This window comes from Macaca fascicularis, chromosome 9, assembly GCF_037993035.2.
Source record: "Macaca fascicularis isolate 582-1 chromosome 9, T2T-MFA8v1.1".
Classification (NCBI taxonomy): Eukaryota; Metazoa; Chordata; class Mammalia; order Primates; family Cercopithecidae; genus Macaca; species Macaca fascicularis.
This window is the reverse complement of record NC_088383.1, coordinates 138,460,186-138,488,154: the sequence shown is the minus strand read 5'-3', so window position 1 is coordinate 138,488,154 and position 27,969 is coordinate 138,460,186. Positions and strand designations below refer to the sequence as shown.

Here is a 27,969-nt window from a genome sequence, read left to right as displayed (position 1 = left end):
AGCTCAAGGATTATAAAAGCACCAATCAGCTCTCTGTAAAGTGGACCAATCAGCTCTCTGTAAAATGGACCAATCAGCAGGATGTGGGTGGGGCAGAGAAGGGAATAAAAGCAGGCTGCCTGAGCCAGCAGCGGCAACCCGCTAGGGTCCCCTTCCACACTGTGGACGCTTTGTTCTTTCGCTCTTTGCAATAAACCTTGCTGCTGCTCACTCTTTGGGTCCACGCTGCCTTTATGAGCTGTAATACTCACCACGAAGGTCTGCAGTTTCACTCCTGAAGCCAGTGAGACCAAAAACCCACCAGGAAGAATGAACAACTCCAGACGCGCTGCCTTTAAGAGCTGTAACACTCAGCGGGAAGGCCTGCAGCTTCACTCCTGACAGCGAGACCATGAACCCACCAGAAGGAAGAAGCTCCAGACACATCTGAACATCTGAAGGAACAAACTCCGGACACACCATCTTTAAGAACTGTAACACTCACCGTGAGGGTCTGCAGCTTCATTCTTGAAGTCAGTGAGACCAAGAACCCACCAATTCCAGACACAGAACCACTTGGTGTCATCCAATTCATGGGACTTTTCTCAAAAGCTGGTGGACAGGAGATGCTTTTTAAAACCCAGAAGTTAGATTTAGTTTAAAAAAAAATTACATATATGGATTTAAATGGACCAAGCAACTCCATATCCCAGAATCCCATGAAAAAGCTAATTTGACAACACTTAGAGAAATAAATTAGCAGAACAGAATTACTTGTCTAAAGTCACCTCTGGTTAAACTGGAAAATACACGTAAACACAGCACGTCTTTCTTAGTCATCCTACAGTAGAATTTTAACTCAAGATTTAGGAATTCTATCAATTCCAAACAACTTGGAACTACAAAATAATTACCATTACTGCAAACTATTTTCTACTTGAAAAAAACCCAGCTTTTTCTATAGAAAGGGCACAAGGACACAAGGAAATCCGAATGTGCCAGGCACACACAGAGAAGGAGCCCAACCACACTAACGCGCGGAGGAACCGTGTGCAGGGCCTGGCGTGTGCTGGGCCACGCCTGTAATCCCAGCACTTTGGGAGGCCGAGGTGGGCAGATCACCTGAGATCAGGAGCTCAAGACCAGCCTGGCCAACATGGTGAAACCATGTCTCTACTACAAATACAAAAAATCAGCCGGGCGTGTGGCGGGCGCCTATAATCCCAGCCACCTGGGAGGCTGAAGCAGGAGAATCACTTGAACCCAGGAGGCAGAGGTTGCAGTGAGCCGAGATCGCGCCACTGCACTCCAGCCTGGGCAACAAGAGCAAAACTCCGTCTCAAAAAAAAGAAAAAGAAAAATTAAATCTGTTGTATATCAGAGAGGTCAGCACCCACTTACCTTGATGTACTCCACCTTCAACTTCTAAGTGTAAAACCAGTTTTCTCAATTGACAAACACACTGTTTTTCAACTTCTTTCTCTTTTTCTAGCCCTACGACTCTTCTCTTCCTCCTTCCCCTACCAACCCCTGGTACACACCACCTTCATCCACACCTTCTAGGACCTGCCACGTGTCGCCAGGTATGTGAAAGCTATCTCCATGGCCGCTTCCAGGAGGGCTGAAGGGGTGTGGCCATCAGAACCACCTGCAAGACGGCTTTTTACTCCGCAACAGGGCTGGCCCTGCCCTGCTGCATCTGTCTACCTATGGGCTAGGATCCATAGGCTGAGAACTGCTACTGGGCTGCACCAGAGGTCCCTAAGAACAGGGGAGCCCTGCCCAAGAGAGAAAACTAACTTGGTGAGAGCAGGAAATGGGAGATTCCTCAAAAACAAAAACGTCACGGAACAAAGGGCGTCACCTCCCTGCAAAGGACCTAGTATCCCACCCAGAATTTAGTGGCTTGGTCCATGTTTTATCTGGGATTCAAACTCTGCAAACCTATGGTAGAATGAGAACAAAAGCTTTCGGCTTGTTTGCTAGCTGCTGAAGTTTAACAGCTAAAACATATTGAAAGCAGATCCATATTTATTTTGGGAGACTGAAAGGTTTCTCCGTCTCACAAGTAACTAATACAATCAAAGCCCTGGCAAACACAGCAGCGCGCGAAGAAATACAGCGTGAGGCTGGACAATAAAAAGTTGCACAGAATCCATTTGTCATTTTGGCCCACTCACCAGAGGTTCTGCAAGCCTGCTTCCAACAGCTCAGCTCATAAATCCCCATCTCAGGCCCACTCTCAGGACGTTCCTCACCCAGTGTCGGAACTAGGACTTCCTATATACTGCAGAGCTCACTTCTGGGCACCCCTGTCTCCTCTGTGGACAGGGACTGAAAACCAGATCTCCTCCAGCAGGGCCACTGCTCCCCAGGGGACCCTGGCCCTGGCTCCGCAGCCTGCTCTGATGCCGTAGGACGGCTGTGCACCAGGCAGTCCGCACCAAACTGGGAAATGTCTGTGTGCCATCGGACAAGACCACTGCCGTGTCTCCAGGCCACCCCTGCCCCAGAGGCCTCGTCTTCCATCTACATGCTCCAGAGGGGAGCTTCACATCTGTCTGGAAGCCAAACCCAAGGATGTGGGATAAGTGCAGAGGCTGCAGCACCATGCACGCCACCCTGGAGAGGCTGGCTCCAGCATCACCTGCCTGACGGCTCACAGACATCCTTCAACACTACACCAGCCCTATCTCACCTGGTCCTCATGGGAACAGCTTCACCTAGCTCCCCACTGTAGCCTGGCAAAGGATCATAACACAGCACTGGAACCCCCTGTCTCACCTGGTCCTCAGGGGAACAGTTTCACCTAGCTCTCCACTGTAGCCCGGCAAAGGATCATAACACAGCACTGGAACCCCCACTTTAGAGACAGGGAAACTGAGGTTTGGGGATCTTGAGTAACCTGGTCGTGGACACACGGCCCCTAAGTGGCAGAGTGAAGACTGGGATCCTATTCAGCATGGGTTCAGGGCCCACAGCCTTGACTGTATTGTATTGATCTCAAAGAAACCCAGAGAAGATGCCCTGAAGACAACATCCAAATCCAAGGACTAAGAAAAGCTTCACAGGAGGAGGAGCTTAGAACAATAGTTAGGAGTTCAAAGGGGGTAGATTAAGAAGGTATTTGTACATTGAAAAAACAGAGTGTGCAAAGGCAGAGAAAAGAAAAACATGATGTAGTTGTACAAAAGGCAAGTGGACTCTTTTGGATAGAGCAGATTATAGGAAAGTGAGATAGGAGGACCAGGGTAGGGTGTCTGGGGCTTTGAAAGCAGTCCGAGGGCTCAGGACTTGGACATCTACAACAGCAGCGAGGCAGCCACCAGTGCTGGGCATGAGCATCAATGCCCACTGGATGCCCGGAGAACAACCTGGAGCCAGTGAGATGACTGAACAGCTATTTCACCAGCCCTAAGTATGTGGCTGCAAGGGGAGGCGTGGGACGCTTGGAAACCCCACAGAAATGGAAAACTCTTTTGCTGTGGGGTGATGGGAAAGACACAAGAGAAGAAGGGGTCCAAGATGGCACCAAGAGAATCCTGACAAAGAGGATGAGATGCCACGGATGAACCAAGTGTAGGCAGGGAAATCTGGGGTGGGGCCAGGGACCCACTGGGCTTTAAACAAGTTCTACAGAGACCAGTGAACTGTCTCAACCACGACAGCACTGACCCTGCAGGAAGGAGAATTCCTCCTTATTGCAGGGCTAGCCCATGTGTTGTGGGATGTTCACTGGCATCCCTGGTCTCCACCCACTGGATGCCGGCAGCACCCCCTCAGTTGCAACAACCACAAATGTCTACCATGACAGTTCCCTTGGGGGACAAAACTGCCCCCAGTTAAGAACCACTGGCATAGTGAGGAAATGCTGCAAAAAAAAAAAAAAAATAGCTACTGCAAATGAGAGACCACTCTGCAGGTCTCAGCTCGAGGCCATCTGAGCAATTCACGAAGCCTGTTGGTGTACTCAGCACCTGACCGAAGGGATCAAACTACACCAGGGACGAGCACAATCCCCTCAGGCTTCACACTGCTCTCATGAATAATGAGCAATCTCTCAAATAGGATGCCCAGTATAATCACAGAACCAGGCAAACATGGAAGTAAGACACCATGAGCAAGAACAAGCCAAAAAACTTCCTTTCTTAGCTTGTTCTTGAACTTTAATTTCCTTTGAAACTTTACAAAAGCTGTCTACCATCTTGGGAAAATTATGTCACCAATATCCATGCTGACCAGATGACGAATGCCCAATACACAAGCAAAGACTTGAGATACTGGATGTATCAGATGCAGACAGAAAGTAACTCAACCATTTTTAAAGAAGGAAAAGTCCAGCTTGCTCACAAAGAACCCCCATGTAGCTGAGCTCCATAATTTTATGCCCCCTAAAATTCAGCCTGAAGTCAAAATGTTGGAAGAAATGGAATCTCAGTTTTTACTTTATATATTTATCACATAATATTAAAATACACAGATTATTTGATATGTTGTCAGTCCTCTATTTCAACATGTAATTTCACACTAGGCTAATCATAAAGCCTGTATCATTCTTGCATTTTTACAAACCAAGAGTCAAAGTAAGCTATGATAATAATATACAGTTTATCAATAGACTAGAAAATAAAAGTGGGGTTGGGGGACTAAAAGAGATATTTATCTACCACACAATCTTGTTTCACTTCAATTTTCTCAATTCCACTTATTATTTCTGGAAAAAAATCCCACTAGTTATATTTTGCCTGGGCAATTCTTTCCCAATACTTCATTCTCCTTGGGAAAACAGCAGACCAGCGCTGTACTCCCAAAGTCAACAGGCGGAAACACACACACTGCAATTTTAAGTCTATAACACTTTCCAAACTTGGCCTTAGTTTCCAAAACTTCATCTTTGTTAGATATCCTACAAGTCACTAATACTAAAAACTTTATTACCAGTCAGAAAAAAAAACCCTACCACATTCACACAAACCTAGGCTAGACAAAATCAGGTTCCAAAGGTGGTGGAGGGTACTACGGTACAATCAATCACCAAGGACTCAAGGACTCTCGGCTTTGATGACATTTCTCTCCCCACCCATTTGGAAATGGATCCCCAGGCAACAGTGGGAACCAACACCTCAGGCTTCCCATGGTGGTGTCGGAGGTGGCGCAGGCTCTCTGAGCAGGAGGGTGCTGGGAAGCTCCTGATCTAATCACAATCTGGCCAGGGGAAGATGATCTGGAGAGCATCCTCTCTAGTCCTTCTCAAAGGGGAGTATTCAGAATTTGAAGGCGCTTTTCAGTTGTCACAATGGTTGTGGGAGGTATTGACATTTAAAGGGGGGGAATCAAGAACGCAGAATGTTCTCTCGTCATAAACAACAGTGTCGTCCTGCAACCTGTGTCACTTTCAAATGTCCTGCAACACATTCAAGTCTAAAATTCACGAGACCCTAAACTAGAGTTCCATTTACATGCAACCACAAAATTTTCTGCAGTTTTTCTCTGCACAAAGTTTTCTAAGAACGCAACTATCCTGTAACTCAACAGAAAGGTGAACTTCATTTTCTTTGAAACTTTACAAAAACTGTCCACCATTTTGGAAAAATTATATCACCAGTGTCAACGCTGACCAGATGATGAATGTCCAATAAACAAAACCGTCTCAGTCTCCATTTGCAGCTGCTGCGTTCCAGGTACATACACCTGCTTGCCGCATTATGTCTGCTAGCAGAGTCCTGCCCAGGCGTTCCTGTTCTGAAGGCATATTATCTTATTATAAATGACTGCTCCTAAAGTTTTTCATTTAAACAGTACACGTAGATGCATATCATCCAGGAATTTCATTTCAGGAAAGTAAAGGCAGATTACAAACTATGGGTATCAGACAGGGAGCTCCAATCTGATCCTGTTGAAACCATCAGGCTACAATGAGATGTTCCCAGTCCACACAAAGACGGGGAAACAAAACACATTTCTAAAACCTCCCTTAAACTAAAAAAAAAAAAAAAATTAACTAGCTATAATATTTAACCTTTGATAGCTAAACAATTTAATCAAATGTAGGAGGAAAAAGTCTGTAACATTCAGACCAGGGGCATTGCTACAAAGAGAATAAAACATTTCAGCCCCTGGATCCGACAGAATTCCAAGTCTGCTTCTACCTGAGTATTAGAAAAGCTGAAGCCAGAAACAGCTAAATAAAAGGTAATGCAAGTAGGCATAACACAATAAAAGATATTACCTTCAAAATGCATTATTGTTGCCAATTATAAGAATCACTTCAACTTAATTTCAAAAGCACAATCACCCTCAACAGAAACAGTCTCTTTTTTAAATTTCAAAGAGTATTACATTAAGCCAATAACTCACCTTCCAGCCATAATATCACTCTCCCTCCCTTATTGCAACACCACATTTCATAAATACTTCTCATCGACAAGTCAAGCTAATTCAGGTTAATTTTATTGTATTTTGGTGCTATCTCACATTTGTGTGCAATTACCTTTATCATTTTATTGCCAAGGCAGAAAGTAATCAGAACAATTATTTGAAAACGGAGGTTTATAAATTCTAAATCACAGTTGCTGGCATTTTTGATAAAGCAGCAGCTTTATCTCGGGAAGTGGCAGGGACATCGGATAAATCATGCATCAGTCAAGTGTAGCTGACCCCCAAGTGCATTGCACAATATCAGAAGTGCTTCCAAATAAACTTTCCTGCATCATCCATCATTCTTCATAATGCTAAAATAGCTGCACACCTGAAAAATAGGAGCTGGAGGATAAAAAAAAAAAAAAAAAAAAAAATCCAAGCAGTGTGGGCGAAACCATTAACTGGTCTCCCTTTTAAACTGTAAGATATGGCCTGGAAACCGGACCGCGCACATAAACAAATATGACTTTACAATAACTCTAAACATCTGTATTCATATTCGTCAACTCAGTTTTAAATATAAATGAAATATGGGGTAGAGCCGTAAAAAGAAAAAGTGCATCTCTGGACTACATGCATTTTTACGTTCTGTTTGGGTCCGGCTGCTTTTAACAGCTGCCTCTCTAAGGCTTGTCTCGACATCTTGTTCTCTATTCCTCATTTTGTTCTAAAGTTTATTGCTTAAAAAAAAAATGTAACTTGATTTTAAGGAAAAGAATAAAGGGAGAAGCCCCTGAATCCCCATGTGTGATTTGGCCTAAGTTAATTACACCGCCAGGGAGCACAGAAATTTAGGAAGGGAGGCGGCCCCATCCCCAGTCACCCCTCTTCACGCAGGGGAAAAAATTCACCCCAACCTCAGCTGCAGCCTTCCTCAGGGAGGGATGGCTCATCTCACCTCTGGCATACGTGAGCCACATTCTTCACTGACTGTTTAAGGCAAAACCAAACAATTATGTGATCATTTATTTCCTTTTTTATCAAAAAGCAAATACCCCAGAGAAAGACGGCTTCTGGACCTTTTTGTAGGTGACCTTATGCCAACGGCTATCAAAAGGTCTAGCTGGGTAGGAACACAACGTATTAGCTACATATGCCTGGCACTGGGCCAGGTGCTTTACATGCATGATCTCATTTACTCCTCACAGCAAACCGAAGGAAGACCAAATGGTGTGTCGATGAAGCAGCAGACAGGGAGGTTACGGAACTCGCCTAAGGACACAGCACTCGAGGGGCAGGTGGGTATTCAAGATTAAGTCAACATTCTTCAAAGCCTGGACTTCAGCCAGGACTCTCCCCAAGCTCCAGGACATAGAGACACACTCCGCGCTGTACCAGTCAGGATGGCTGTGACACTCTGGAGTAACAACCACCACCAAACCCGCTACGGGTCTGGGCTAGCCCCAGCAGCGGCCATGGTTCGTGCAAGCTTGGCGCCACAGGCTGCACCCATCCTGTCCCACAGCTATCCCAGTACCACATGGGGAGGAGAACCACGAGCTGGTGTGCACACACATCCACCAAAAAGTACCACATGCCACTCCAGCCCACGCTCATTAGCCAAACCAAGTCCACGACCAAGCCACCCTTGAGGGAGTGGAACGGGGCAGTCCTCCTGCATATCCAGCAAAGCGGACCTGAAAACAGAGGTGAGCCCTGCCTCCCTGGTCTACCACAGACACAAATGCTGCTCAATTCAGGCTTCCTTTCAAATTAAAGCACTGTTGGACAAGAAACATGTTTAGAGTCCTCGGAATGGTCGTGGTGACCATGGCAGTCATACCACTAAAATCATCACCTGTGGCAGGTGCTTCGATGGAAGAAAACCCACAGCTGCTTAGCTTGATGATAAACAGAAACATGAAAACCAAAGAATGGGGAGGTAAATGACTGACTGACTGACTTATCAATAAATGCATAAATCCACAAGGCAGATAAAAAGGAGTAAGCACTATAAAAACAAACCGAGCCCACCAATTACAAATCTCTGTGACACGGAAACATTCTATTTAGTTAACTCTACAGCCACATTTTCCAAACCACTGCAAAATAAACCCTCAATTTTCCAGGGAGATAAATACTTTCTCGGTCTTGAAAGTGAGGACTGCTGTCCCTCATCATGGACATGTGTGGAGGTCCAACCTTTGGCCTAGAGAAAATAAAGGCATCCTCCCCCACCCCCGCAGGAGGCAGGGTAGCTCTGAGAGGTATCAGGGCCCAAGCCCAGAGAGGGAAGAGGCGGCAACTTTGAGCGAGTGAGTCCATGGAAGACCCTGACCTCCAGTCACTGCTGTTTCTAGATTCACTGAGGGAACTCTGCCCAGGACAACTGCCATCGGCTAAGAGCAAGAAAGGACCTGTGTGCCAAGGGTTTTGATCCAAGAGTTGCCAGAGCCTGTTGGTGGACTCTGACACCAGGAAGTGACTGACCCCGTCACTGAGCTCAATGTTTTGGCTTTCCTTTACCTCTACGAGTCTGTACAACTCTGAAGCTCTATAATTCTATCTAGTTTTAAATTTACATGAAGGCTCTCAGTGAAACAGATATCACATTAATCAGAGACACTGAACTGTTCAGGCAAAGTAGCCCTGAATTTTATGTCATACACTTAACATATGGGCTGGGTGCAGTGGCTCATGTCTGTAATCCCAGCACTGTGGGAGGCTGAGGCGAGTGGATCATTTGAGCTCAGAAGTTTAAGACCAGTCTGGACAACATGGTGAAGCACTGTCTCTACAAAAACATACAAAAATCAGGAAGGCGTGGTGGTGGGTACCTGTAATCCCAGAAACTCAGGAGGCTGAGGTGCAAGGATTGCTCAGGAGGTGGTTACAGTGAGCTGAGATCACACCACTGCACTCCAGCCTGGGCAACAGAGTCAGATCCTGTCTCAAAATAAATAAATAATAAAGTTAACATCTGAAATATTAATAAAATCAATCTTACAATAACTCATGGAGAGAGGTGATATTATAATTCGTGTATCACAGGTGAGGAACCCAGCACACTGCAGGTGAAGAATTTGCCTCAGGTCCCATTTCGAGTGAGCTGTAGAAGCCTAAAGTCGAGCATGGAGATTCCAATCCCCAGAGCCCTGCCTCTTCACCACTGCACCCTCCTGCTGGCTGAAGCAGCCCTGCAAGGCAGCCCCCCGACGGCCCAGGGCCCAGGCGGGTGTGAATCCCCTGCCCAGTTCACCCCACCAGAGCACACACCTCTACGGTAGGAAACCAGGCAGTGCCCAAATCAGCGCCAATGGTGACTTTCTGAACAAATGAGACACTGGTATTCCTCCACATTGTTGGAGAAGTTGTAAAAATCAATCTTTATGGCCTTTCCAATCCCAAGATTTATAGTGTGAGTCCACAATCAAAAATTTGTGTCAAAAAGAGTGTAAGAAAAAGGAAGATATGCTTAAGAAAGAAAGAATTAGGAAACACCTAACCTCTTAATATACAATAGGTGAATTTTCAGGACAATTAACTCCAAATCATTTTTCAATCGGTTATATTCTCTCCCTTCCAAAAATAAGATCTAATCATTTCATGCATATATCCAACAATTTTCAGTCATCTGGTGAAAACTGACAATGAAGGTGTATTTCCATCAGCTATTTCATAGTCTTTTGTCACCAGGACACCCAATTCGAGTAAAAACATGATAAAGCAGGAGTCTAGTGATCAGATTCTACATGGCACAGTATCCATTAAAGTCTCCAACACTTCATAAGACTTCTGACTGTGTTCTATAGCATGAATACTGTATCACCCTTAATGTTAAAATTTAACCAGGTCTTTTAAAGGGTTTTAGGTTCATCAAATGAATTTTCGATATTTCTGTTTACAACAAAGATAATTAAGAATCATAATGAATCAGACATAGGTATAAGATGCGAATTCCACAAAAATAGAAGTTAGAAAACAAAATGAGTTAAAGAAAAAGAAAAAACCTCTAAACTAGCAGAAAATGCTATTAAAGGTAATTGTTATTCTTCACATAACAACAGTAGAGGGTCTTCCTTGCTTTATTTCATTTTGTTTTCCACATGCAACAATTGGATATCTGAGAAATAAGTTAATTTGCTGGCATATCCGTTTGGAAACATGCCATCAGTTTCCCAAGAGCCAAAGTGAAAGCTGAGTAACAAAATAAGTAATGAAACAAAAGGATTTCATTTTCTGACTATTTGAGTCCAAATGTCAACCCTATATTCCTAACCATGTTTACAGAAGAATTCTGTAGATTGAACTTTTTTCACCAAGCAAGCATAGGAAATACTGTTCTTCACAAGTAGGGCTTTTCCTACTAAGCCTCATCTGCATCTAGTGCAGATGAAACACAATGACACAGGTTTTACCAGATTCTTTTTAAAAGAAGCCACCATATAAGCAAACATATTGCAGATAAAGAGCGCCAGGTTTCTCAATGTTGGAGAAGGGAGCTACAAAGAGGAAAGGCAGAGATTAGAATAAAACCTGCTGTGCTGAATTCAAGTTGGAGGCATCAGATGAACTTGTAGTTTTTAACACGCATGCAGACAGAAAACAGAAATAAATACAGATGCATGGGTCAGTAGACATACATACTGCCCCAGCTCCTCCCACTGAGAAGGGCAGGAAAAGCAGCACCTCAGCAGCAGCGAGCACACTCAGCACTCAGATCTTGGCTGCTAAACATCATTCTCCAGCTAAAAGGAACAGAGGCTCCTTGGAGAAATGACTGAATCCAGGGCTGGGGCAGGGAAAACACAAGATACAACTGGATCATACTGTGGTCCCAGAAAGTAGGAAAGCACGAGAAAAACGATGGGCAGGTCCAAAAGACATAGGAGCCAAACTCAACAGTTTCCCAAAAGCCAAAGTGGGGCTATCTGAGTAACAAAATTAAGTAAAGACAGCACTGGACTACACCCCAGAAATTAAAATAAATATCCATGAGTCTATGCTGATGTGAATAATTGAAAAACTAATAAATAAAAGGGAAAGAAAAGACAGCTCTTGCTTACAGAACAGTTCCCATTGGTAAATGAAAAGGGAAGGAGGGAAATACAAGCATTAGGGAAGCAGTACAGTAATAACTGCCACAGGCAAGACACACCCATGGTCACTAAGATGAGTGGGTGAAAGCCTGAGCAGAACCAAGATGGTCTCAAAATGTCTCCCCCCAGGTATTAATTACTAATGGGAAAACTTAAATTACCAAGAGGAAATGCACAAGAGTCACCATACCCAGTGTCCAAGCTAACATCACATGTCAGTCCAAGTAACTGACAGACATACGTCCCCAGGACAGGATGCCTCAAGGGGGCACATCACTTCAGTGCCTTCTTACCAAAAACACATAACCTCTGTCTCTCCATGAGACAACATCAGCAAACCCAAACGAGAGGCATCCTACAAAATACCTGATCAGCATTCTTTGAAAGGGTCCAGGTCACAAAAAACAAGGCAAGAGGAACTGACACAAGTTAGACGTCTTAGCTCCTTCTGGTTGCTGGAATAAAATACCTTAGACTGGGTGCTCTGTAAACAACAGAAATTCCTCTCACACATTCTGGAGGCTGTGAAGGCCAAGATCAAGGGACCACCAGGGCCCTCTTCCTGGTTCACAGAGAGCACCTTCTTGCTGCATCCTCACGTGGTGGAAGAGGACAGTGAGCTCCCTCAGTCCTCTTTTATAGGCACACTAATCCCATTCTGAGGGCTCCGCCCTGACCTAGGCATTGCCCAGAGGCCCCACCTCCAAATGCCATCACCATGGGGGTAGAGTTTCAACACAGGACTCTGGAGGAAACATAAATTCAGATCATCGCACTAGAGGAGACAAAGGAGAGATGGCAAGGTTTACAGCAGTGCACCCGCGTTAACACCCTGGTTGTGGTAAGTGTGAGGTGTTACTACCTACAGAAACTCAGTGCTATCTGTGCAACTCTTCAGCAAGTCTAAAATTTATCTCAAAATAAAAATCCCCCCAAAAAGCCATTCCATTGTCATCTGTGTACATGCAGGGTCTAATCCGACCCCAGAGTCCTGCAATTCAGGAAGAGGAGAGAGGACCGCGACAGCGTGAAGAATCTGCAGGGCCCTCACCACGCCCTCGCTGCTGACCGCAGTGCCGCACCAGCTGACCGGGGAGGCACAGAGCTGTGCACCACCCCTCCGTGAAAACCCTCCCCTTGCCTCTAGAATCCAGAACTGACACTGCATGTCTGCCTCGGAAACATGCTGGTGTAGAGACCGGGCAGTGGTACGAGCCGTCGCTAGGAAATACAAAGGTTAAATAGATCATAAATTAAGATCAGTGTCAGCCGGCCAGCAGCTTTATATCATATTATAAACGAGATCAGGAAATGTTGTTCCCCCTATTAAAATTAGAAACCATTCAGAGTATTTGCTTCAGAACTTCTACCCCAATAGGCTTCCCTTGCCAAAAAGGGGAAAAAAACATTGGCCAGGCACAGTGGGTCATGCCTGTAATCCCAGCACTTTGGGAGGCCGAGGTGGGAGGATCACTTGAGGCCAGGAGTTCAAGGCCGACCCGTGCAATGTAGAGAGACCCCATCTCTACAATTTTTTAAAAAAAGAAAAAAATTAACAAAATAAAAATAAATATATACCAAGATCCCTTTTAAAGTATAGTAATTAAAAGGAGAAAAGGTATAGATGATGAATGAATTTATGTAAAATACCACCAAATGCTGGCTCCCTTGTGGGTTATTTCTCTCTGTATTTTTTCCCCAGGAACCTCTAGAGCACGGGACAGCTAGCCTCGGTGCCCCATCCCCATTCCACGGCTGCACAAGCTGATGCGACAGAAACCCTGGAGACCCCGGCCCAGACTGCACTGCCCTGAGTGGGTTCCGGGTCAGACCACCTAGAGCAGATGGAAATAATGGCTAGAGATGGCTGCCAGTATTTTATTTAGACATTTTTATAAGGAAGCCAGAGGTTGCAAGCACCGCTAGGATAACTATACAAATTTTGATTTTACTAAAATGTTATGTCCCCTGAGCCAAGGTATTAATCTTGTTATAAAAGTAGTCTCTCCACTTGCTAGCCATTCATTAAACTTTCATCAATTTTAAGATGTACTTAGTGTTATTGGAGCCTATGGAAAAGGCAAATAGCATACAGCACCAAGGCAAGAATCGGACCAGCTTTTGGAGGGGGATGGAACGGAGGAAGACTTAAGTGTGACAATGAAAATTCCAGGCATTCAGGTTTCCCGAAATATTTATAAAACAGTTTTCAGCTTGTAGCAACATTTGATCTCTAAGAAATAAATTACCAATTATTTCTTAAAGGGTGAGGATAAATTAAAAGCGAGACTCCAAATGGCAAATACTAAAACAAACCACCTCCCATTGCTCTGCGCTCTCCACAGACAGCCGTGTGCAGGGGGAGGCCTGCGAGTGCCAGTCCCCGGCCGCAGGGACCTCCAGGAATGTCTAATGCAGTATCAATCTTGTCAGCTGCATGCCATCCATCCACAGCCTGCTGGACGCTGGGGAGGACACCAGACTCTGGCCTGTGAATGCTCTGGGAATGTCATTACATTCTGTGTTTACTGACCAGACACAGGCCTATTTCTGCAGGAACTTACATCCTGATGAAGTTCTGATGTCATTTGAACTACGTGAAGAAGCTCTGCCGAGAAAAAAGGGAAGAAGAATCCTGGTGGAAAGAGATAAGCCTACGACGGGCCAGATTCCATACACGTTTGACAGGAAGGCATGTCCACGCAATCATTTCTCTGCCTTTGTGCGATATCGTGTAAGGTTATGATTATATAAAATGGCTGCAGAATTTTGGAGTAGGACCTATCAAAAGAGATGAGGATTTTCTTTCTCTACAAGCAAACGGGAATTTAAAAGTTCAGCAGTCCATCGATCATCAGTGATGAGTCACAATCAGCAAATGAAATGTAGAAGATGGTCTCTCATCACTTGGCCTATAAAAGCTTCTGATCCGTGTGGTAAAAATGCACTGACTGTAATAAGCACTCCATTAGAACAAATAAAACCAAACACCTAATTACCAAGTGACTATTTATAGTTTCTAAAATAACTTAACCCAGTTTCACAAAGCAGATATTTTGAGATTCAAAGAAAACTCCTGCTCTATTCCAGCATTAGGTACTACATTTATTTTGCTTAGACCCAGAGGATCAAGAGTTCTGTAACTCTAAATTACGTTATTTGTACCATGAATTCAAATAATTAGTCTCATTTACCAACAGCAGTTACTTATAAAAGAAAACAGAATCATAAATGTAAATTGTTAATCCTGACAAAAATTCACAACCTGGTTTAAAGGAACATTTCAGAGTCAAGGAAAGAATGTCTGTGTGGGGTCAGTAATATCCTGAGTTTATTTAAATGGGTTTTGCAAAGCTAGCTCATGCCAGCACAATCTTTTATGCTTCTCTGCTTCAGCCTATTTTATCTTTTTAGTGTCTTATTCAGGCAAATTCCTTTCCCCACAGGGTGACGCCCCTATTGACACAGTACAGAGAAGGAAGTTTGTGATCTGTGACATCCCAAAAAGGAGCTCCTGGTACTCAGAGCAGTCGTGGTAAAAATAAAGGAACAAATAAATACAAACAAGCAGAGAAAACCGGATGTCAGGATCAGAATAGACTCTAAAGACCACTTAAGACCATTAAACAAGCATTGTCTCCATCTAGATGGGCAGTGTCCATAGGCAGCTGTCAGCCACATGTGGCTACTTATTTAAATTTAAATTAATTGGAATGTAATAAAATTTAAAACTCAGTTTCTAAACCACAGGAGTCAATTTCAAGTGCCCAGCAGCCAATGTGACTAGTGGCTACCATATTGGGCAGCAGAGACACAGAACATTTCCATCATTGCAAACACTTCTGTTGGAAAGCCCTGGCCAATCCTGTCATTGCACGTATTAGGGAAACTGAGACCCAGAAGGTAATGAGGATTTGAAGTCTCTGATAAGCCAGGAACCCAGAGCTCACCGGCTGACACGCAGCACGTGGCTGGCCACCGAGCCGGTCATTCAGGTAAGCCCCAGGGAAGCTTGAGCTCCACGTGCTCAGGAACTTGTCTGGACAGTTCAAGGTCAGGGTCCAGCACACACCCCACCCGCTCCCCAGGTGACTGAGGTTTTTGAATGAAGAGATGCAAAAAAAATGACCATATCACCATTGGGGGCTTCAAAATTATACAACACAGTCCTTAACTCAGGAAGCTAAGAGGCTGGTTAAGAATTTCTTAATGGCCGGGCGCGGTGGCTCACGCCTGTAATCCCAGCACTTTGGGAGGGTGAGGTGGGCAGATCACGAGGTCAAGAGATCGAGACCATCCTGGCTGACATGGTGAAACCGCATCTCTACTAAAAATACAAAAAATTAGCCGCGCATGGTGGTGGGCGCCTGTAGTCCCAGCTACTCGGGAGGCTGAGGCAGGAGAATGGCGTGAACCCAGGAGGAGGAGGTTGCAGTGAGCCAAGATTGCACCACTGCACTCCAGCCTGGGCAACAGAGCGAGGCTCCATCTCAAAAAAAAAAAAAAAAAAGAATTTCTTAATGTAAGACATAAGAAGTCTTCCCGTGTGTTGAGTTCTCTAAACACTATATTTACATCTTTGTGAACAAAATTTTAATTATTTCTTTAAGACAGAGTCTCATATGAAATTGTCCTAAATTCCTAACAATGGAAGAAGGTTGTATCTTTACAGTAGGACACTTTGCCATTCTCCAAAAATGATATTAAAGAGTTCAATATATGGCTAAGCATTTACAAGGTCAGGTGAAAAAGGCAAACACACAACTGTGATGATCCCACATGCGCAAAGGACTGGGGTGTAAGTGTGCACGTGATGTCTGTGCATATAAGACAAGCCTCTAGAGTTTCACTCAGCTTTGTCCCCTAGAGAGTATTGCAGCAAACCTGTCTGAAAAGGGCTGCTTCCCAGATTGAAGGCAGAAATATAAACATTAGTGAGCCCCAGATCCCACACTGGGCCTGGCGCAGTGACCCCTCTTAAATCCCTCTAACTGATGGAATCCATATTGGGATGCACACTTGCAGATATTGATAAGAACCTATCTAAGGATCTATTTTAATATTACTTTTTCTAAATCTTCAAGATTTTTATCTATATTTATTTTCTGATAGCTTTATGCAAAAACATTATCAACTCAGTTGTTTTGAGAATACTGGATTAAGTGACTATGATACACTAGATATTGAATAAATGGCAATGTTTCAAAGTTTCCTGGATGGCCTCTCTAGTAAGCAGGCGCAATCCAAAGAGAATCAGGGCACTCGGAAAAAGGAGAGGAAGCCAGGGCTGGAGGAAGCAGTGGGAAGGTGGGCAGCATTAGCAGAGAAGGCGCACGGGGCCTCCCTGACAATCCAAGGGCCCTAATTGAGTGAGAAGCCTTAGGAAGACCTAGATCTGAGTGGTGCTACCCTGAGACCCCCTGGTTCCAGGCAAAAGAAACCCAAACACCCACCCTTAGAGAAAAGGAGAGAAAAGCGTCTCTAATGTAGGCACTCAGGAGTCAAACAGATCAGGCTCAGCCCATATAAATTAATAATCAACCACGTCATCAAACAAGGTCCCGTGTCATCATGAGAGTTACAAGAAATCACAGAAAGATGAAAACCACGAAGCTCACACTCGACCCACAGGATTGCAGATATTTAAAGCAACCTGCCAAGAATATGCAATGAGCATTTATGAAATGTGTGGGCAAAGGAAGATAGAGGACAGGAGAAAGCATGAGCAAGGAGAAAGCAGAAATCTAAGATTTCAATCAAGATTTCAATCAAGTTTTCAGAATGGACTTTCATTTCCAAGCAAAACGAACTAATGGAGGCAGCCCAATACTCCCGAAGGAACTGGAAAAAGTCAGAAAAATTACAAAACTCGTCTTTTAAAATGTTATAGAGCTGTGGAAGTAACCAGGACTAGAGGGACTGGGACTGTACAGTGGGGACTGCCCTTTGCTGCCCAGAAACACTCACTGATCCTGGGTGTAGACGGGGAACACCGTGGCAGGCCACGCAAAGCCACTCTATCTGGGAAGGGGAACCAGGGAAGCTCTGGGTGGTCTGTTGGGGATGGTGTGAAAGATCCGAATCAGAAGAACCCCAAAAGCGCAATCAATTTGCTATCCTATGGGGCTGCGTGCATGAGCCTAGGGAGCTGAGTCAAGCGAGGGCTCCTAAAAGGAAAAGCGTATTCTCCCTTATCTAATAGCACTTAAGAGATGGGTGGGAAGAAAGGTGGGCGGAAAGACAGAGAGAGAAGGGCCTGCTTCAAACATAGTCATCTCCCATCAGGACCTTAGGAGACTTTGAAACAGGGGAGGTGGAAAGCTAAAGAGCTCGGCTCAAAACCTTCTAAGGGGAGAACCAAGGGATCTCCCAAAGTGTTTACAGGCTGAGGAGAAAGAGGCCATGGGCTTCCAATCAAAAGACCATGCTCAAAGGGAAGGTCCAACTAGGGACTCAGTTTTAGTAACATAACAGGCCAGCCCTGACCCAGATCAATCCCTCATGAAACTAAGGTCCTTCACCCCTCACTCCATATGCCTAACCAAGGGCAAAGACAGCTTTTGCTTTGATGAAAAGCATGGCAATCCAGAGGTTTTACAGTCCTTTATGCACAAGTTCAGCAAACGCAATTTTAAAAGCATGCAAAAAGCAAAAACATGTATTTAATAATTAATAATAAAGAGAAGGGAAAAAAGAAGAAAATACAAGCAGAGGAATAGATGTCCACAATACTGGTGTTAGCAGATAAGAGCTGTAAAATAATTATGATGGATACACTTAATAATAAGAGGAAAAGACAGGCAACAGAAGTGGGAAAGTGAAGAATTTTAAATATAGAATTAAAATACATATTAAAGTACAAAACAGGCATCCTAGAACTGAAAAATACAAAATTTGTAATTCAGGATTCATTGAATTGGTTTAGTAACAGACTGGACACATCAGAAAATAAGGTCCATGATCTGCCAGAGAGCTCAGCAGAAAACATCCAAACTGTGGTAGAGAAAGGGGAAAGGAATGGAAAGAAAACAAGAACAATAGAGAGCCAAAGGACAGTCAAAAGGACTAACCTACCTATATTCAACTCCCAGAGGAAAGGACAGACTGGATGAGGCAGAGCAATATTTGAAGGGACCAGGGTCAAGAATTTGCCAATAGATGACAGAGAGCAATCCAGAAATTCAAGAAGTTCAGCAAACCATAAGCAGAATAAATATGAAGAAAACCTCAACAAACCATAACACAATTAGCTTCAAACCAAAGAAAAAATCTTAAAAGCAGCCAGTGTAAAAACATTTGCATTACCTTCAAAAGTGCAACAATAAGACGGACAGCTGACTTTTCAGCAAACTTCAGAAACCAGAAGACGATGGAATGTTATATTTTACGAGGTAAATAATTGCTAACTCAACAATCAATAACTATTAGTGTTTAAAAATTGAGCCAATTCACTGCCAGTTGACTAGCATTAAAAAAACTAAGTAAACATACAAGTCCTTCAAGCAGAAGTCAGCCCAGATGGAGGCATGATGCTGGAGAAGCAATGGAGAGCACTGGAGGGCAAGCATGGGGCACGGTGATACAAACACCAAATGTTTAAACAGTGACAAAAGTGACTACTGCATTTTAAATGTATATATAATTAAAATATAACAGCATCCAAGCTGGAAGAAAGGGAAATGACTAACGTTTTGTAAAGTATTTTACTGTTCAGGAAGTGGCAAAGTAGCAATTTAGGTGAACCATAATAAGTCCAGGGTGTATACTATAATCTCCAGGCTAATCATGAAATGAAACATACAAATCTGTATAACCAGAAAGAGGAGAAAAATGGATTTAAAAAGTACTTTTTTAATCAAAAAGAAAGCAAAATAAGTTAGAAATAAAGGAACAAAGATAGGACAAATAGAAGACAGATAGCAAAATGGTAAAAGTAAGTTCAACTATAATTATTTTAATGTGACTGGGCTAAACAATTCAATTAAAAAATAAAGACTACCAAACTGGATATTTTTAAAACTATATTACTTCACACACATTTTAAATTTAAGAACAAAGGCTGCAAGTTAAAGGGTGGAAAAAGATTGTGCAAAAATAAATATAGCTTCATAAAATTAGCCTAACCAGTTTTTAAAAATGAATAATCTTATAACAATAACGATAAAGAATAAATAACCTTAAAAGCAATTAAACCACTAGTTTGGCCAAAGTTAAAAGCAATAAATTAATAAGCCTGGTCTAGGAGGTGTTTAAAGGATGATTCTTAGTGGCCAAGTAATGTTCATCCCAGGAATGCAAAGATGGTTTAACATTAATAACTTCCTAGAACTCATGATTCACACTAACAGATATGGGGGTGGGAATCACATAAACAGTTAAATAGATGCAGAAAAATCACTTAATAAAATTTGAAGACTGACCATAATTTTTAAAAAGTTTTCAAGGAACAGTAGAAGAGAAGGAGATTAAGAAGTTTTCTTCAGCTCTGAAATAGTTTCTGATAATTGTTTGTTTCCCTCCTGGAGGGAAGCAAAAAAAAAAAAAAAAAAAAAGAAAACAAAATTCAGACAACCAGAAGACCAGAAGAGAAGGCAACTTCCTTTCTACCGCAAGTCTAAAGCAAGCATCATTTTTGGTAATGAAGAGTTAGCAGTTTTCCCTTTAAAATAAGTAACAAGATGAGTGTATTATCCCCACATGTACTTAAAATGGAACTGGAGATTCTAGTGCAATATGACAAGTAAAAGAAAGAAATGTTTTACAGAGTAGAAGGAAAGAAGCAAAACTCTGTCTATTTAGAAAAAACAAAGAATATATATGTGATATATTCATTTTTAAAAATTAGAAAGTAAATTAAATATAAGATGAAGACATGAAAATTAATAGCATTTCCACATACCAGTCATAAAGAAAAATCCAATCCTAGAAAAATATATAATTTATAATATGAATGGCAACAACAACAAAAAATAAGGACATGGGGGAGTATTTCAAAAGGTGCACAAGCTCTTTATGAAAAAACTTATTAAAATGTGAGAGACATTAAGGAAAACTGAGAGAGAAAGAGAGAGAGTGCAAGAACGCACATTCCTGAAGAGGCAGATTCATATCCTAAAGATCTCATTCTCCCCACCTTAGTCTGCAGACCCAAGGACCTCAATCAAAATACCAAACACGTTAGTCTAAGAATTTGACAAGCTTATTCTGAAATGCAAATGGATGAGCAAAGGCCCAAAAAGAATCAAGAAACTTCTGAAGAGGAAAATCAATATATGAAGATTTACTCACCAGTTTTTCCTTTTTTTTTTTTTTTTTCCTGAGATGGAGTCTTGCACTGTTGCCCAGGCTGGGCTGGAGTGCCATGGCGCTATCTTGGTTCACTGCAACCTCCGCCTCCTGGGTTCATGTGATTCTCCTGCCTTGGCTTCCCGAGTAGTTGGGATTACAGCGGCACACACCACCACACCAGGCTAATTTTTTGTATTTTTAGTAGAGACTGGGTTTCACTATGTTGGCCAGACTGGTCTCAAACTCCTGAACTCATAATCCGCCCACCTCAGCCTCCCAAAGTGCTGGGATTACAGGCATGAGCCACCATGCTCAGCCAACTCATCAATTTTAAGAGTTAGCCTAAAGCTATGGTAATTAAAGCATTGTGGCATTAGCACAGAAAGACAAAAACATCGATGAAACAGGAGAGCCCAGAAAAAGGCATACGTCCACTTGGAATAGTCAGCGGCTCCAGCACCGTTTACTGTGTATCTCTTCATTTCTCCAGGGCTCTGCACTGCCTTTCTTGCTCTATATCTGCATGTCACATGTTTGTCATATATGTGCAGTGAAGCCACTGCAGAGTCCTGGAGAAAGGAGGGGTTACCCAATACATGGGACTGGAGCCACTGATTATTCATATTAAAAAAGAACTGAACTTCCACTCCATACCACAGCAAAGGTTACTTACAAATGAGCTGCAGACTTGTATATGAAAAGGAAAACTGATACTTTCATAGGAAAATAGTGGAATTGTTATGACTGGGGATAAGGAAGGGCTTTGAAACAAGACGCAAAATGTGCAAACTATAAAGGAAAAGAATCATAAATTCAATTACATGCAACTATATTAAAATTAGAAACTCCTGTCCATCAAAAGGCACTATAAAGAAAATGAAAACACAGCCAAACGGGGAGGAGACAATTGCAGCACATGTAACAGACAAAGGATTAGAATCCAGACTATATAAGATAATCCTATAAGTTAATAACAAAAATAAAATCCAACAGAAATATAGGCAGAAAGGGTATGAACAGGCATTTCGCAAAAGAGGCCTGATGAATGGCAACATGAAAAGATGCTGAAGGTTGCTCGCAATTGGAAGTGCTAATGAAGATCACGATGAGATAGGATTTTTTGCCCAGTAGGTTAGCAACTGTTAGTAGCATGATAACTCCAAGTTTTGGTAAGGAGGTGGATTAACTGACTGGGGTCTATCTGCTTTAACCATTTTTACAAAAGTTATTGTCCTGTAACACTGAACATTGACACTCCAATCATTCTACCCTTGAGTAGAAGGAGAGAAAATTTCAAAACTTAACCATCTGACATTGAGAAACAGCTTGACCTCCCACTACAAACCATATAGGTATATGTGTGTGTATAGGGGTGTGTGTGTGTGTGTGTGTGTGTGTGTGTATTCTCTCAATGTCTAGGATCCAACTTAAAATACACACATAAGAAGCAGAGAAATATAACCCACAATCAGGAGAGAAAATACACATACATACACCTATATGGTTAGCAGTGTATAAAGAAAATGAAAACGCAGGCCACAAACTGTGAGAAGACAATTGCAGACCATACACCTGACAAAGGATTCGAATCCAGACTGTACAGAATAATCCTGTAAATCAATAAGAAAAAGAAATCCCAACAGAAATACAGGCAGAAAGGATATGAACAGGCATTTCATACATAGTGGGTGTACATATATATGTGTATATATGTAATGGATATACACAATTTTTTGTTTGCCTTCTGGAGGGAAGCAGAAAAAAAGAAAACAAAATTCAGACAACCAGAAGAGAAAGAAACTTCCTTTCTACCAAAAGTCTATGGCAAGCATCATTTCTGCTGATGACACAGTATATATATTACACACACACACACACACACACACACACACACTCCTCTTCTTTACAACTTACATGTAATCCAAAACTTTGCAAGTGAACCCATTTTCTCCTTTACTTCCTAGCAACCCCAGAGATGTGATGTCACTGGAAAAAGTTTGGCCTTTACAGATAATCAGAGTCCTACTTGAAAAACTAACTGTTCCTCTGAGGAACCACTGCGACCATCATGACTTCTTCGATTCCGTCCGCTCATGAGAGCAGGGCAAACCATCCAAGCCACCTGCAGGGCACCTAATTATTCTTTGTCAAGAGTGGGCATGGCTGTAGGAAAACTGTCATCCCAACAAGTAGGAGGCTAATGCTGGGTGGTTCATACCAGCTATCCAAGTAGCCCAGGACAAAAGACAGTCCTAGTTGATTGATTGTTCAAATGCAGAGTTGCACAGAGCTCTCTAGGCTGCCCAGGTACGCTGCCATACAAGGGTTTAACGTTATCACCACTATTACATTTAACTGATTAAAGCCCTGACTGCCAGAGGCATTAACTACAACGTTGTGTGAGTTCTGGCAGGAAAGAATACACTCTTCTTCTGTCTGGTCTCATTTTTGACAACATGAAAATGCTGAAATGACAGAACTCAGCAGAGTACATTTCTAGTGATGACACACACTGAAGTCTGATGATGACAAGAGAAAAATAATCTGAACCAAAGATGCCCTTTGTTTCCTCTGCCTTCCCAATCTTGTGTCCCTTCCATACAAAGTTTGAACAGTCCTTCTTTGGAATAGAAATACAAATAAAATTTTTTATGTTTCTTAACAGAAAGTCAATTAAGGTTTATACCAATTTCACCAAACACCTGTGATCTGGGATTCACCTGTGAATTTCTCAAACATACAGGGAAAGACTGAGTATGAGCTAAACAACCAGAAAGCATACGGAAAATACAGTAACTGGCCGGGCACGGTGGCACACGCCTGTAATCCCAGCACTTCAGGAGGCCAAGGCGGGTGGATCACCTGAGGTCAGGAGTTCGAGAACAGCCTGGCCAACATGGCGAAATCCCATCTCTACCACAAATACAAAAAATTAGCCAGGCGTGGTGGTGGGCACCTGTAATCCCAGCTCTTTGGGAGGCTAAGGCAGGAGAAATACTTAAACCCGGGAGGCAGAGGTTGCAGTGAGCTGAGATCACACCATTGCACTCCAGCCTGGGCAACAGAGCAACACTATGTCTCAAAAAAAAAAAAAAAAGGAGGGAGGGAGGGAAGGAAGGAAGGAAGGAAGCAACCAACCACACCTTGACTTGGTAAATCATTTCTAAATTTAGAAGGTAAATTAGTTTTCTTCAACTCTGTTTCCATGAGAAAAAAAAAAAAATTAAAAAGGGCTATCTACCTATATATATCAAGTCTAACAAGGAAGATGAACTTAAATTAAGTCTTCTTGAAAATTACTGTTCTTTGAATTCTTATTCTGTGAGGACCAGAATAAACAGGCTTAAACATGCCTAGAAAGTAGTCAGGGAAGCTTTTCACCCACTTCAGGCCACTAAAAAGTCTGGGGTCAGGGCCAGAGGGCTTTGTGTAATCTGAGCAATCTCAGTCCCGTAGCAGCCCAGCAGGCCTTTTTTTGTTGTTGTTAATATGGGTCCACTAATAACTTGGTGGGGATTCCACTTCTAGCCATTACAGAGTAGCAAGAACCACATGTAACAGCTAAAATAAAATAAAGTATGGGATGAGTAGCCTGAAATTCTGGGAACCAGAAGTACTTCAGGTTTTAGATTTTTCTGGATTTGGGAATATCTGCAAATACTTACAGTTTGAGCATCCCTAATCCAAAAATCCAAAGTGCTCCAACAAGCATTTCCTTTGAGCATCAGCTTTGAGCATCATGTCAATGATCAAAAACTTTCAGATGCTTTAGCATTTCAGATTTTGAATTAGGGGTGCTCAACTTTTATATAAAACAATGGTCTTCAGAACAAGGACAACAGCAGCCAGGAGCTATGCTCCCCAAGGAAAGGGAAGCAAAGTGAGCCAGCCGCCAGGGAAGGGCTGGATGCAGCCTCCAGCCTGTGTTGAGGTGGAAGGTCTGAGCCAAAACTAGTGGGTGGTCTCACCAAAGCGGGAAAGAGATCAGAATTCAAAAAGAACAAAACACCTAGAATCTTCAGGGAGGAGTACCAGGGAGGAAGGGCCGACTCAGAGAACACACCAGACATCTCCAGAAGAGTCCCTGTGGCCTCTGCCTGACTACTGAGACACTGCTTGAGAAGGAACTCCCTGAGGTCAAAGAAAGATCCCCAGAAGTAGCAGCCCAAATAATTCCTGAGAACAGACGGAGCTGGGAATATTTCATGTTCTCACCAGCCAGTGTGGAAAGATGTCCTAATACAACATTCATCAGGTAAAGACCTCAGAGCTGCCTTATTTCATATATATATATATATATATATATATATATATATATATATATGTATATATATATGTGTGTATATATATATATACACACACACGTAATATACATATATTTAATACACACATATACTTAATACATATAAAATACACACATAAATATATATATATATAATACACACACGGATACATATACACACATACACATACCCTTATAAAATAAAGACACTGCATAAACAGTAGGACTAAACTATCCCTGGACTAAAACCTGGTCTGGACCTGCCCTAACAAAACGTTTTTTTAAAAAGCATGCCTTGAAAGGATGCAAATGATTTCAAGAAACTGAACCTGCACCAGAACAATGTCCAAAACTGTTTTTTAAAAGACAACATAATCTAGCACTCACCAACAAAACTCTCCACGTCTAGGATCCCATTTAAAACACACACACACGTAAGGAGCAGAGAAATATAACCCACTATCAGGAGAAAAATCATTCAACAGAACCATATCCAGAAAAGTAGAGATGAGTAAAACAAGGGGACTGGGACATAAAACCAGTTCTTATAAACATGCTCCATATTTGAGAAGCTAGAGGAAAACCAGCACGTGATGTGAGAAATAGAAGATATTTTAAAAGGCCCATATGGAGCATATAGAGATGTAAAATGCAGTATCTAAAGTCAAAAATACAATCGATATGATGTACAGATTAGATGCAGCAGAAGGAAAACATAGCAACAATAAGAAAATAACATTTTTTAAACTATCAAGGCACAGAAACACAAAAAGACAGAGGAAAATGAGCAGGGCTCAGGGAGACGCAGGACAGTATTAAGCAGCACATGTGCAATTGGAGCCTCAGAAAAGGGGAGGCAGGAAAAATATCGGAAGAAATATTCAGTGACATTTCCTCAAATCTGATGAAAAATCTGTATAAGGTAAAACAAGGTTGAGCACCCCTAACTCAAAATGCTCCAACACCCAAAACCTGTGCACCAACAAAGCCACAAGTGGAAAATCCCACACCTGACCTCATAAGACAGGTCTCAGTTGAAATACAGTCAAAACTTTGTAACAAGCATAAAATTATTTAAAATATTACATAAAATTTCCTGCAGGCTATGTGGATTAGGTATATATGAAAAAAAAATGAATTCCATGTTTACACTTGGGTCACATGCCCAAGATATCTCATTTTATATATATATATATGCAAATATTCCAAAATCTGAAAAAAATCCAAAATCAGAAACACTTCTGGTCCCAACCATTTCAGATAAGGGATATGTAACCTGTTCTCACAGATGCAAGAAGCTCAGAGAAATCCAAGCAGAAGAAACACAGAAACAAATACCCAAACAGCTGAAAACAAGTGACAAAGAGAAAACCTCAAAGTGGCCAGAGGTGGCAAAAATGCCAGATTACATACAGAGGAACAAATTTAAGAATGACGGCAAACTGATCATCAGAAACTATGCAAGGCAGAACACAATGGAACAACATCTTTAAAGTATTAAAAGGGAAAAACACAGGTCAACCTCGAATTCATACTTTTTCTAGAATGCAGGTGAGACAAAGGCTTTTTTCAAAAAACAAAAACAAATACATGACAATTCAGATACAGCAGATCTGCACTTGAGAAATGATGGTACAAGTTTTTCATGTGTAAAAAAAAAATGATACCCAATGGAAACTAGGATCTACACAAAGGAATGAGGATTTCAAGAAACAGTAAATATGCAAATAAATGTAAATTATGGGTTTTTAAAATATCTTTAAAAGAAAACTGATTGCCCAACATAAAAATAATAACACTATATTTTGGACTGTATTACATATGTAGCAATAATATAACAAAAAACGGGATGAGGGAAATTGAAGCATACTTTTGTTAAGGCACTTATTCTGCACATGAAGTTGTATTATATTACACGAATGCAGACTATGATAAGCATAAGCTAAGTATGTACATTACACATCCTAAAGCAACCACTAAAAAAGAAAAGAGATAGCTAATATGCCAATAGTGTAGACAGAATGTTAAATTGGAATCATTCAAAAACATATCCAAATAATTGAAAAGAAGCTATGGAAGATGGAGGAAGGGCAAAAACAACAAATTAGTGAACGACAAATGAATAGTCAGATGGTATACTTAAACCCAACCATATTAATAATTACATTAAATGTAAATGGTCTAAATACTCCAATTTTACAAAGACATTGTCAGATTAGATTTTTTAAAGCAAGAGACCCAACTGTGTTGTCTACAAGAAACACACGTTAAATGTAATGACAAGAACAGGTTAAACATAAAAGAATGGAAAAACAGTTACCACAGAAACACTAATTAAAAGAAAGCTAGAGTGGCTATCCTAATATCAAATAATTTCAAAAAAAGGAATATGACAACAAAACTAGAGAAGGCCATTTCATAACAGTAAAGGTTAATTCCCCATGAGGGTGTTAAAATTCTAAACTCCCCATGAGGATGTTAAAATTCTAAACATGTATGCACCTAATGAAATCACTTAGAACAGATGAACCAAGAACCAATACAACTGAAAGGGGTAATACACAAGTCCCCAATTGTAACTGGAGATGTCAATACTCCTAATAATGTTTAGAACAGGGAAACAAAATTCAATAAGGATGTAGAAGACTTGAACAGCATTATCAACAAACCTTACCCAACTGACACTTAAAGAGCACTCCACCCAAGAACCACAGAGTATACACTCTTCAAACATTCACCAAGGTAGACCATATTCCAGGCCGTAAAACAACTCTCAACAAACCTAGGAGGATTAAAATCATAAAAGGTATGTCCTCTGACTACAAGGTAACTAACCTATAGATCAATAACAGAAAAACACTGGGAAAGTACCCCAATATTTTTTAAATCCCCAAATTCTTGGAAATTAAATGATGTACTAATACATAACCCATGCATTAAAGAAGAAACCACAAGGGAAAT

General features: G+C 41.9%; 1 protein-coding gene across 6 annotated transcripts in view; it reads right to left on the bottom strand.

Moving 5' to 3' along the window:
* MGMT (O-6-methylguanine-DNA methyltransferase) overlaps positions 1–27,969 on the bottom strand; it is a 292,476-nt gene that overhangs the window by 248,905 nt on the left and 15,602 nt on the right. The window contains exon 2 of one of the 6 annotated variants that reach the window (XM_065521612.2): positions 9,177–9,285. The exons of 4 other annotated variants lie outside the window; for them this stretch is intronic. Coding sequence is in view for 1 of the 2 variants with exons in the window: in XM_045361746.3 (XP_045217681.2) it covers positions 485–574 (90 nt within the window). In the remaining variant the exon portion in view is untranslated. Of the gene's footprint in view, positions 1–484; positions 592–9,176; positions 9,286–27,969 lie in introns of all 6 variants that reach the window. One more of the 6 variants, XM_045361746.3, reaches the window with a different exon arrangement.